Source organism: Cygnus atratus, chromosome Z (assembly GCF_013377495.2).
Source record: "Cygnus atratus isolate AKBS03 ecotype Queensland, Australia chromosome Z, CAtr_DNAZoo_HiC_assembly, whole genome shotgun sequence".
Classification (NCBI taxonomy): Eukaryota; Metazoa; Chordata; class Aves; order Anseriformes; family Anatidae; genus Cygnus; species Cygnus atratus.
The window spans coordinates 18,432,804-18,445,177 of NC_066396.1; the positions used below are offsets into that span (position 1 = coordinate 18,432,804).

A 12,374-nucleotide genomic window follows, 5' to 3' on the forward strand; every position below is an offset into this window, starting at 1 on the left:
AAAATGACTAGCACTAGTTACCCCAAAGCCATTCTCCATCCTCAAGCTAATCCTAGGATTTATTCACACACCAGAGGTTACTCCTGCAGATCAGTGCTTTGGCCCAGAGGGTCCTAAAGGCGTGATTAGGTTCACGTTTTTTATGGCTTTACCCACTGGCTTAAGTGGCTGGCTTAAAAAACAGTGCAAAACCTACAGCTGCAGAGAGACTAAATGGGCAGCAGCCCTATGTTCTTACCAGGCAGGAGAAGGCCTGTGCTTCCATAGCATAATAACTAATGTTGCTTTATTTCTGTCAAGTACACACAGTTTTATAGGACTGATGTTGATTCTCTACAAAGTTTTGAGGACTCTAAATTAACTGTGCTACTAATTTTTTTCTGTGATATCACACAGCAAATAGGCAAAAGTAAGCCTAGATTTTTGCACATAGCTGAGGCAGATAAGACAAGAGAAAAATATTATGACACTGGTATCAAAGAAGAAAGTGAAATAGGCATTCTGAGTAGAAAAGAGTGTTAAGAGCAAGAAATAATGTCAGGTTGAATAAAACTGAAATCAAAATGGGCAGCATGATGAGAAAAGAGTATTAAGATCAGTAGGTAATGTATGGTTAAACAAGACTAAGACAAGAAAATGTTAGAAGTGCAAGTCAGTACACCGTAACAAACCTGTAATCCCAGATCTTGACCACATTGAATATTCAGGCAGTTCAAAAAATCATCCCATAAAAGTTAATATAAACAATATAGCAAAAGGATCGTGGTCATCTTTGCTCACTTGTTCTGGGTACCTGTTGTTCTCAGGTAAACAAACACAGGATGCAAGTGGCAACCATTTTTTCCCAACCTCTTCCAGCTAACTTCTTAGCAACTCACTCCTTTAGTTCAACTCTTTCCTCCATATGCAGGACCCCACCTTGCCAAGACCAAGTGCCAAAGCAGGCATGATCACACCACTCATATAAGAACAGCAGTGGCCCACATTTTACCCTCTCGGAACAATTTGCAAAAATTGATCAGCTTGCAGGGGGAGCCAGTAGTACATGGTGGTTACATTGTGCAGTGCTTTGTGTTACAGGAACTGGTCAGCTAGAGTTTGGGTGCAGAATGAAGAAAGCCATTGTTGGCCCCCTTAGGCATGAGTGACAAGCTCAGGATATGTGCTCAGTGGGAAGATGGAGCTGTTTAGAGCAACACTCGTGCTGACATCCTTCAGAAACATGAAGGAGCATTGGAGAAAATTAAGATGCCCTCATTTTCTATCCACACGGAAATTATCCCAGACAAATAAAGGAAGAGATTATTATTATTACTTTATTATTTATAAGAGTAGCTGGGTTTGAAGCAAAAAGGAAGTAAAATCTCTCATTTTCTAGGGAAGTACTTTAGCCACCGGGCCATTATGTAAAAGATGGGTAGTTATTGCATCTGTGCTTCAAGAAGAGCTTGCACACCATGCCCCACTCTCAGAGTCAGAGAAGACACCCCAGCTCTGCCTCGCTATGCTCCTGGTGGCGTGCCCACTCTGCACTGCTCAACTTGTGCAGCTGGAGGCTCTGAGAGGTATGGAGCTCAGGTATAAATTGGGCTCCTATATTGGTCCCCTAAAGTTGTACTTGATGTTCACCTTTAGCGGCACAGAAAGCAGCATGAATGAAAACTAAACACAGTTACCAGGGAAGCAAAATTATCAAAATGACTGTGCATGAACTAGGAGACAGAGGAGTATTCAACAGTCAGAATGGAGCTGAAAATGACCCATTGACCCACGCATAATGCCCATGGGAAGCTTCCTCAAAGGCAAAGGCTAGAAATAGCAGCTGGAGAGATTTGTTCTTTTGCTCAGGCAGTGGTTTCCACTGAGAGAGTGGCTATGCCTCGCGGGCACAGCAGGGGGAAAGAACAGAACATTTTGCTTACATGTTGCAGACTTCTTGAAGTCCAATTGCTTATGCAGCAGAAGAACTAATAAAAAATCTTGCTTATGTACTCAATGGAGAAAGAAGTTTTGCTCTGAGGTTTCCTCCCTTTACACACGGACTGAGAATATAATCTGAACTTGACCATAAATTAACTTATTGACACAGCCAAAGTAGTCCAGCTGACTTGTTGTTTACCGTAGGAAAACAAAAATGTCAATTTTTCAACCTCATCTAAATGAATTACAAGCTGAAGAGGACACTGACAAAAGCATTTGGGTACAAAACTAGAGGCTGAGTATGTGCTTGTCAATCTGATCTTTAATACCTATGCAATCAGTCCCAGGAGTATGTGATAGAGCTAACACTCAGAATGAGCTTGTACAGGAAGCAGTTATTATTTGTGCAATCCCAAGCACAATACAAGTACAGGCTGGGCAAAGAATGGACTGAGAGCAGCCCTGCAGAGAAGGACCTGGGGGTTCTGCTGGATGAAAAGCTCAACATGAGCCAGCAGTGTGTGTCTGCAGCCCAGGCCAGCTGTGTCCTGGGCTGCATCAAAACCACCGTGCCCAGCAGGGTGAGGAATTTTTGGCCTACCCAAAAATTCAGACCATATGACTAAGAACATAGTCCAAACACTTCTTAAACTCCGACAGGCTTGGTGCCGTGACAACGTCCCTGGGCAGCCTGTTCCAGTGCGCGATGACCCTCTCAGAGAAGAACCTCTTCCTGATGTCCAGCCTGAACCTCCCGTGTCACAGCCTGACTCCATTCCCTCGGGTCCTATCACTGGTCACTAAGGAGAATAGATCAGCACCTACCCCTCCGCTCCCCCTCCTGTGGAAGCTGTAGGCCGCGATGAGGTCTCCCCTCAGCCTCTTCTTTTCCAGGCTGAACAGGCCAAGTGACCTCAGCCATTCCTCGTATGTCTTCCCCTCTAGGCCCTTCACCATCTTTGTAGCCCTTCTCTGGACACTATGAATGTGAATTTGGGGGTTGGAAATAGATGATCTTTAAGGTCCCTTCCAACCTGAGCCATTCTATGAAATTCTATGAAAATTCTGTGATTCTCCCTCTCTGCTCTTCTCTCCTGAGACCCCACCTGGAGGCCTGCATCCAGGTCTGAGGCCCCCAACATAAGGACACGGACCTGTTGGAGTGAGTCCGGGGGAGGGCCATGAGGATGGTCAGAGTGGGGGAGCACGTTGCCTACAAAAACAGGCTGAGGGAGTTGGGGCGGTTCAGCCTGGACAACGGAAGGCTCTGGGGAGACCTTGTAGCGGCCTTCCCGTGCCTAAAGGGGGGCCTACAGGAAAGCTGGGGAGGGACTCTTTGTCAGGGAGCGGAGTGATAGGTCAAGAAGTAATGGCTTTAAACTGAAAGAGAGATTTAGATGAGATAGAAGGAGGAAATTCTTTACTCTGAAGCTGGTGAGGCACTGGCACAGGCTGCCCAGAGAAGCTGTGGATGCCCCATCCCTGGAGGTGCTCAAGGCCAGGCTGGATGGGGCTTTGGGCAACCTGGTCTGGTGGGAGGTGTCCCTGCCCATGGCAGGGGGTTGGAACTGGGTGGTCTTTAAGGTCGCTTCCAACCCAAATGATTCAGTGGTTATCAAAGAGTAGTCTAGACAGCATATTCGTAGTTCTAATCATCAATGTAAATGAGGTCTCTAAGGATTAGATGGGATATTTTTTAAGGAATGGTATGCAAACACCTAAGAAGTTACAGCAAAACTACCTTTAGAGGTAAATCAGAGTGCATTCAGAGATTGAAATAATATGCACAGGCCATAAGAAATTGTGTTTAGATGGTAGGTATAGATTTATCTGTGTAGCCTGAAAAATGTCTAGGAATACTTGCTAATGTTCTAGTCTGTGTTTCCCAAATAGCCTTTTCTTGAAAATAGACCAGGTAACAAGAAGACGATATGTATAAAACCTCTTTTCTTTACATATTGCACCTCATACAAGAATATGTGAGGATTAATCATTGTAGTTGTATGAGTTTAAACAGGTCTGGGTTTAAGCAGGTATTTTAAAACTGCCTATTAAAACAGCATAAAGCCAGACTTTGTCACATATTTTTAAGTGATAAATGAAAGAATGGTGCCTATGTCACTTGGTGATACCATGTTCAGGATAACACTGAAAAAAAGAATGCTAACAGTGCTTGAACAGCTGATAGTTACCAGGGATGTGCAGGTAGTGAGAAGAAAACTGAAAGAAAATTAAAAGTTTGATATGGGTTGCAGTGCATGGACCTGTCACCATGTCACATAGGTTACAGTGTCTCCAAAGGACTACAGCAGTCACAAAAACCTCTGTTATCTCTAACAATAGCTCTGCTTCTACCTTCTTCAGAGAAATCACCAACGACTACCCTCTGCCCAGGGAAGAAAATGGCAAATTTGAGCCAGCTGTCTGTCCAAGATCTTATGTGGGTAAAAATCACGTCAGGCTGAGCTTAAAGATGTGACACAGCCAACATGTTAGAAGCTTTCTGCAGGCTGACTGCAGTGGGGCTAAAGTCATCATGAAACCTTCCAGGCTGTGTAGTAATGACACTTCACTGGATTTAGCTAACTAGTTTATAAAATATCTGAAATTCCAATTTTTTTTAATATTGATGGAAGGTATTGCTGTGTCTGTGTATATATTTGGAAAGGAAGGAAGTGAGGAGCTGTGACTCCAATCAGATTTACTTTTTCATCCAGTTTTCATGCAGTGGAGATCTAACAGTTGTAGTTAGCAGAGCCTGAAAAGTGATTCAGCTCAGATAAACAGGCCTCTAGCAGCTGATCCACTGAATGTCTCTGCAGCATTCCTTGAGTATATTGACTAGGCAGACTTCAGAAATTACCTTGCAAGCTTAAACTGCAGACACTAAGGCCTGGGGCTGGGGCTGACTGATATGGTCTGTCTCAGATCATCAGACCCCTATGAATTTTTTATCCTCCAGGTCCTCAAGGCCACTCAGACTACCCTGAGGTGTCTAGACTGGAACTAAACATCTTCATGTGGGCAACTGAATCAAGATGAAATTTATGTAAGCCAGGTTCCACTGTGTAACTTGATTTGTAGTGGCCTGCAAAGTTTCACTCTGATACTCATATTAACTGTCCAGTAATGCTACAGAAAGAGCGTGAAGGAAAGGAGATTTTGTCTTCACACCACAACAGATGACGCAAATTCTCACTCGCACCTCAGCTGCGAGCTATGTTGTTGGGGAGATTTTTCTTTTTTTTCATAGTTACAAATGTCAAATACCCTTAAGAGGAAAAACAAAACCCACATCCTTTTTGTTTTGCTATATATTGCATAGTGAACAGCGGAGAACAGCAGCTAGTAACCATGGGAGCTTTCTTTACCTTGTTGACCTCTGCTGCTGTCATCCTCCTAGTAATTCCTGGAGGTAAGTACAAAATTAGATGCTTTTGAAGGTAAATGCTGATGCATGGAGTTAGAGTTAAGCAGATGTGCATTAGCATAAAGAAAGTAGTTGCAATTGTTACTGTAGTTCTTACAATAACAGAACTCTCTGTATCTCTTTGAGCTTTCATGCAGACAAAATCATTTCTGAATGGATAGTAACAACTAAAGTTACACAGAGGACAAGCTATTTGGAAGAATTCAGAGAAATTAATATGATCATTTTTCCACCTTTCTCTTTACAGGCATACACTTATATTATTTGCTTGATTTTCTGCTTTTCTGACAAACATGTTCATTTGATGTTACTTACCATATACAGCCCAGTTTCCAAGTGTCCGCATAGGACAGATAATGCACAACATTTATCTGGTGTCAGACCTGGGGTTCTTACAATGACAGCTAAGAAATTAACCATTGCCGTGAACATCAGGAAAATAAATCTGTGCAAGATCAATAATATTTTTCTGTGTCTTAGGTTGTTTTTGTTTGTTTGTTTGTTTGTTTTCTTTTTGTCACACCATTGACCTAATTTTGGTCCTACTGAAACATACAGAATTAGCACTGCTGAGCAATTTTAGAAATCTAGCATGAAGACCAGCATTGTGACATGCATACATACTTGTGTGTCTGTATACTTTGTGATTACATAAAATGTTCTTTTCCAGGAGACTGCAGTGTCTGTCAGTATTTGTTAGCCCAGCTATGTGTATTGTGGCTTATTTTTATTTTTAGGTTTATGTGTGGATATAATTGGAGGAGCTGAAGTAAGACCACACTCAAGACCGTTTATGGCCCTAATCTTACGAAATGAAGGACTACCTATTTGTGGAGGAGCTTTGATCAAACCAAACTGGGTGTTAACAGCTGCCCACTGTCCTGTGTAAGTTCTCACTCTGATTTGGAGATTGTCCTTAGTGAGTATCTGTTTTCTCTGTTCAAGAAGGAAAGTTCATATCCCTGGTGGTTGTTTACAGTTAGTATGATCATGATCATGTTCTGATTACTGTGTTTTAAAAATGATATTGACAACTGTGCTTAGGTGAGTGAAAAATAATATAACAAGGTATACTGTTCTTCATTGTTTCTAAAGGGATATTTTTGAGTTTCTAGCTGCAGGCAAGCACAGAATAGCAACACTGAAGTGGTAAATCTGGGGGAAAGGCCTATGCCTGTTTTCTCAGTCAACCAGTACACTTGGCGAGAGGACTGGCCAGTCTAAATAGCTGCTCACAAAACAGAAACAAGTTCTTGTCATTTTATTCTGTAAAAGACACACAGCTCAGCACAGAAAGACAACATGCAATTACAAAGGAGCAAAAAATTCTCCAGACAGATGACAGGAGTCATTTAGAGATCTCTGCTTTACTGGATGTGCTAGCTCCCTCCTGTCTGACTCAAGACATGCATGGCTATTTGGCCCAGCACATTCTCCCTGCCAGGAGAGATGCAAGGTTCAAATCTCACATCCCACCCATTGCCTCTGCTGGGAGGACTGGAGCTGCTGCTGAGCCAGACCTCACACAGGCTCTGTCAGCAGCTTGCCCAGGACCAGTGAATCGCTGGGCTCTGCAGACGTCAGAGGCTTGTATCCATTTCTCCTGCCACCAGTCAAACAGGGAGATATCTACTACAAAGGCAGCACAGGGCCCAAAATAAGTAGTATCAATATATGGCAACTATATGGTGATTCCAAAAGAAATCTCTTTGAAGAAAAAGTACAGTAAGTAATCAACGTAATGATGCTCAGTCAATAGTCAAACAGCTCTTAACAGCTGAAGAAACAGGAGCAACCATGTCCTCAGGGTTTTGGTTGCTGCAGGAAGAGGCAGCTGAGGGCCAGCCTGTTCTGGCAGGCTTCCCCCATTTGGCAGCATCAGGCATCCAGCTCCCAAGGGAAACAACAGGGATAGGTTCCCAGTCAAGTACCTGAACCTGTCTGTTCCTGGCAAATTAAAGGTAGAATATTACAACATCAGTTGTGATTCACTGAGACACTTTTGTTAACTACTTGTAAAACAGGGTAATCTTTTACAGTTTTCTAAATTACTGTTGCTTTTCAGGCACGAGAAAAGAGGTTTACAGCACCACATTTAACAGCAAGGAATTATGGACTTAACACAAGTGAATCCCAATAACCATGTTGTCTTTCTCCTTAGGCAAAGCAGCAGGGACAAAGTTATTCTTGGAGCTCATTCAATAAAAAGAAAAGAAAAAGAAAAACAGTTTTTTAAGATTGCAAAACAAATTCGCTATCCATGCTACTGGCCAGAAAGTAAGGAACATGACCTTATGCTGCTGCAGGTACGTACTTACTTACACGTCACTTAAGGAATATGCATCTCCTATGATGCACCAGTTTCCTCCTTCTTTTGAGGAAGGGAAGTGAACCCCAGGAGTTTCTGATAACTTTGTTTCTGCAAATCCAGCTGACTGGGGGGCTGGGGATGCAATGGGGACTAAGGCACTCAACATTTCTTGCAATGCATGCCAATACTTGAAGTGGAAAAATTCTGCAGCTTGGCCAAGATGTTTCAATTTTCTGGCTTTTCAGTGAAATAATTAAGAAGAAGATGAAGCACGTGAATTTCATTCACAGAAAGCAGCATATTTCAAACATAAAAATAAATTGGCTAAAAACCATTATGTTCTGACTAAAAAAACCGTTCCATTAAAAATTTCTCAAATCTGATTCTCTTTTTTGCCAGCTTCACTGATAGCTGTTATTTTGCTCTAGGCAAACAGGCCCAGATTCCCTCTTCTTAGGTACCTCCCAATGATATGAGTGTCAGAGAAGGGAAATAAGGTCTTTTCAGACCTAATGTTTTGGCAGAAGTTGAATGGGTTTTCATAAGACAATATATACTCATTTTCTTTATTCCTATATTACCTCACTGATTACATAAATCCCCTCACAATCAACTGAAGTATCTGAAAGACGGGTTGCACTGATCATCCATTACCATAATGGGATAGATCTAACTTTCAGGTGTCTCTGTTGGACATAAAAACTATTTGCTATATCTTCTACAGCTTAAGGGAAGAGCAAAATTGAATAAAGCTGTGAAACTCATTGACCTGCCTACCTCCAATGATGATCCCAAGCCAGGAACAGTTTGTAGAGTAGCAGGATGGGGACGAACTCAAAATCATTCCAGAAAGACTTCTGAAACCCTGAGGGAAGTCAATGTCACTATCATCAGCAGAGAAACCTGCAATAGTGAAAAATATTATCGGAACAACCCTACTATAACAGACAGGATGATATGTGCAGGGTCTGAGAAAGGCAAAAGGGACTCATGTGTGGTAAGTATATTTACATATATAGTCCTATATACACATAGGTTATATTAAAAATAAAATATAAAATACTAACTTCTACAGACATAGTATCTGCCTATCCTCAGCTCTATAAGGAATGATCCTAAAATTGAGAGAATTTACCAGGGCCTTTTCTTCTAAGATTTAAAATCAAAAATTCACTTTCATGGATGTTGTGTTTTTATCCAGGCATGGCAGACAGCTGTTCTTTTCTTCAGTAAAATGTTTTTTAATAGAAAAATCTCTACAAGCCCTTTCTCAAGCAGCTAAATTCAATGGAACAACTTCTCTGACACCAGAGGGTTTTGGAACAAATTTTGCTTAAAAAAATAAAAAAATAAAAAAATTGACTGGGTGCCAACTCAAATGCAAAACTTTTTAAGAACTACCACATTTTAAAAGATTTAAATACTGAATTAACAATATTAAAAAAAAAAAAAAAAGTAGCAATTTCTAGACACTTTCTGCCTTTCAAGAGGAAAGTTTCCCGTTTTTTCTTTTCACATTCAATAAGACCCGCTATACCTTGGCACTGAATTAAATTTATTCCATATAAATCACACTTGAAAGATCACATTGAAGTCTTCTTTTTTTTTTTTTCTTTTTGCTAGTGAAAAGCTTACCTTCTAAGGAGAAAACAAGAAAAAGAAAACACTAGCACTGTCTATGTTTTTATTTCCACTGTGCAGCAGGAGTAAGCTTTATGTATGGGGAGGATTTTTTCACTTTTGTAAATCTGAATAACAATTTATGTCCTTTTTTTCCAGGGGGATTCAGGTGGACCTTTAGTATGTAATAATGTAATGAGAGGCATCACATCTTTTGGGAAAAAAGATAAGTGTGGTGCTATTGGTGCTCCTGGTGTCTACACTCGCCTCACAAAGCAATACGTTCAGTGGATAAAGAAAACCATAGGGGGAGACTTGTAGACTGGCTTTTGACCAAGCAAATTCCTACTTTGTATTTGCATAGCAAAATCTAGTTTTGAAATATACTTTTAAAACAGCTTCATCTTACTGGCAATAATGATATGCCCACGCAGCTATTCCCATGCTGAATTTTAGTAGCTTGATGTCTTTATGGATGAAGCAGCATACATTTATTTTCAGGACAGATGTCATTTTAATAGGGCCAGAACACAGAAGACTCTGCTAGAACAGCATTTGTAGCTTACACTGCCATGGAGTCTGTCTGTGACTCAGGCTTCCAATGTCCTTGCGTCGCATGTTCAAACTGAGCCCTACCTGGATGAGTACATCTGAGCAAGAATCTCAACCATCCATTTGTGTCCTCACTGCATGCTGAGTATATACTGCTCTCTTCTCTATCTTGATTTCTGCAAATAACCCTAAGAGGTAATGAGATGCTAGGTACAACTCCAGACACCTGAAAAACTTGTTAGTTATCTGGCAGAAGATCTCCTGATTATATAGGTATAGAGGACTGCTAAACTTCAGAAAATTAACTTTCAGCAACTGTTTAGTTGGACTTCTGACTCTGGGATATGAGAACTATTTCCTAACTTTCATGTATTTGAAACTTCTATACTTCATTCCTTCATGTAATCTGCATTTAATAAAGAAACAGCAATAAATCCTATTGTTTGAAGCTGTCAGTTTATGTGGAACGCAATGTCTGTTGCAGTACAGATATTCTGTGCCCATAATGTTTTGGATGTGCACTATGTTCAAAGAATGAAACAAGATCAGCAATGTTATACTAAAAAAAAAAAAAAAACAGCTGAAAAGCCATCTTCTCTTTGTCATTTCTTTAAATGACAGAAGGTATCTCAGCTGGAGTATTGATATGATAAAGCACTGTTTGTAACATTAAAAAAAAATAAGTCTTACTTTTGTGGTTTCATGACTGCCATTGACAGACATGCAGTGAAATTTTTAAGTGCTTCAACAACCACTTGTCAAACATCAAACAGACCTACTGTGAAAAATGCTTCTCCACATCTCCTGGGGACAATCTTGGGTATTTACAATACCATGAACACCATAAAAATGGATTTTATTTTGTGCTGCTTTCAAGTATTTTAATTGGAAATAGGCATTAGCTAAAAGAAAGTGGAGTACTTTCAAAAGGTGGAGAAATCTTGTATGATTTTAATTTAAAAAATCAGTTGCTGTTTTCAGCGTGAACGTATACATCACTTATAAACACACTACAGGAATGTACAGATTAAAACTTTTTACAGGACTGCTTCCACCTGGCACCTTATTGAGAAGAAAAAGCAGTTTTGTTATAGAGGAATAAGGAAGGATGAGGGGGGAGAAGGCTTAAACTACAGGGATCTCTATTGAAATTTCTGATGCTGAACATCTTCATCTTCTTTTACGTTCTCTGTCCCCTACAAATGCTACACAAACATAGTTTCTAACATACCTTATTGTTATTCCTAAAAAGTGATTATGCATGTTTGGCCCATGGGCTGAACACACAAGAAGGCACACATGCACAGACACAGGGGTATGCATAAGCACAGAAGCAAGGCGAAGCAGTGAGGAGGTTTCTCAGCCAAGGAAGACTTCATCAGTGAAACTGAGAGGACAGCTTGGCCACTGACTGTTACAGAGACCCGAAGTAACACCCAAAAGACTGTTGCTGACACACAAAAATAAGTCTTACTTCTTTACTTTACACTTCACCCATCTTTTTCACTGTCCTCCTTTCATCATTTTCACTGTCCTCCTTTCATCATTTTCTTCATCTTACTGCTTCCTCTTTGGTCTCCTTCTTCCTCTTGTCTGGAAGTTACTTACCATCAGCATCCTTTCCAGCAGTGGAAAATCTGAATACAGATCCACCACAATGGGATGCAGCCCATATGAGTTAATGTATCTCAGAAGTAGCAGTTAAAGAAAATCAGCTGATAACTTTTTGACATGCAATAATTTCTACTCACTGTGAGCTGGGAGAAACTAACAGGTATAAACTGCAATGCATAAACCAACACAGCATTTATCTGAGCATCACAGAATCACAGGAAGGGACCTCAGAGATCATCCAGTTCCAACCACCCTGCCATGGACAGGGATGCCACCCACTAGATCATGGTGCTCACAGCCTCATCTAACCTGGTCTTGAACACCTCCAGGGATGGGGCATCCACAGCTTCTCTGGGAATGGTGTCAAGCTGCGACACCCGAGGGAATGGAGTCAGGCTGCGACAGGGGAGGTTCAGGCTGGACATCAGGAAGAGGTTCTTCTCTGAGAGGGTTGTCGCGCACTGGAAAAGGCTCCCCACAGACGTAGTCACTGCACCAAGCCTATCAGAGTTTAAGAAGTATTTGGAATGTGCACTTAGTCATATGATCTGAATTTTTGGATAGACCTGTGTGGTCCCAGGAGTTGGACTCAATGATCCTTATGGATCCCTTCCAAGTTGGGATATTCTGTGATTCTATGATTCCTCACCCTGCTGGGCACGGTGCTTTTGACACAGCCCAGGACGCAGCTGGCCTTCTGGGCCACAAGCACACGCTGCTGGCTCATGTTGAGCTTTTCACCCAGCAGAACCCCCAGGTCCTTCTCATCAGGGCTGCTCTCAATCCATTCTTTGCCATTCTAACCTCTAATCTAAATCTCCCCTCTTTTAGTTTAAAACCATTCCCCCTTGTCCTGTCATTATCTGATGGAGAAAAGAGTCACTCTCCATCTTTTTATAAGCCCCTTTGAGGTAACCCCAGAGCCGT

At 41.3% G+C, this 12,374-nt stretch overlaps 1 protein-coding gene across 1 annotated transcript; it reads left to right on the plus strand.

Moving 5' to 3' along the window:
• Positions 1-5,274: 5,274 nt before the first annotated feature.
• LOC118251527 (granzyme A) lies at positions 5,275-9,602 on the plus strand. Its single transcript, XM_035553710.1, has 5 exons — positions 5,275-5,335; positions 6,088-6,235; positions 7,518-7,656; positions 8,386-8,658; positions 9,441-9,602. The coding sequence occupies exons 1-5, from the start codon at positions 5,275-5,277 to the stop codon at positions 9,600-9,602; spliced, it is 783 nt and encodes a 260-aa protein (XP_035409603.1).
• The last annotated feature ends 2,772 nt before the right edge of the window (positions 9,603-12,374 follow it).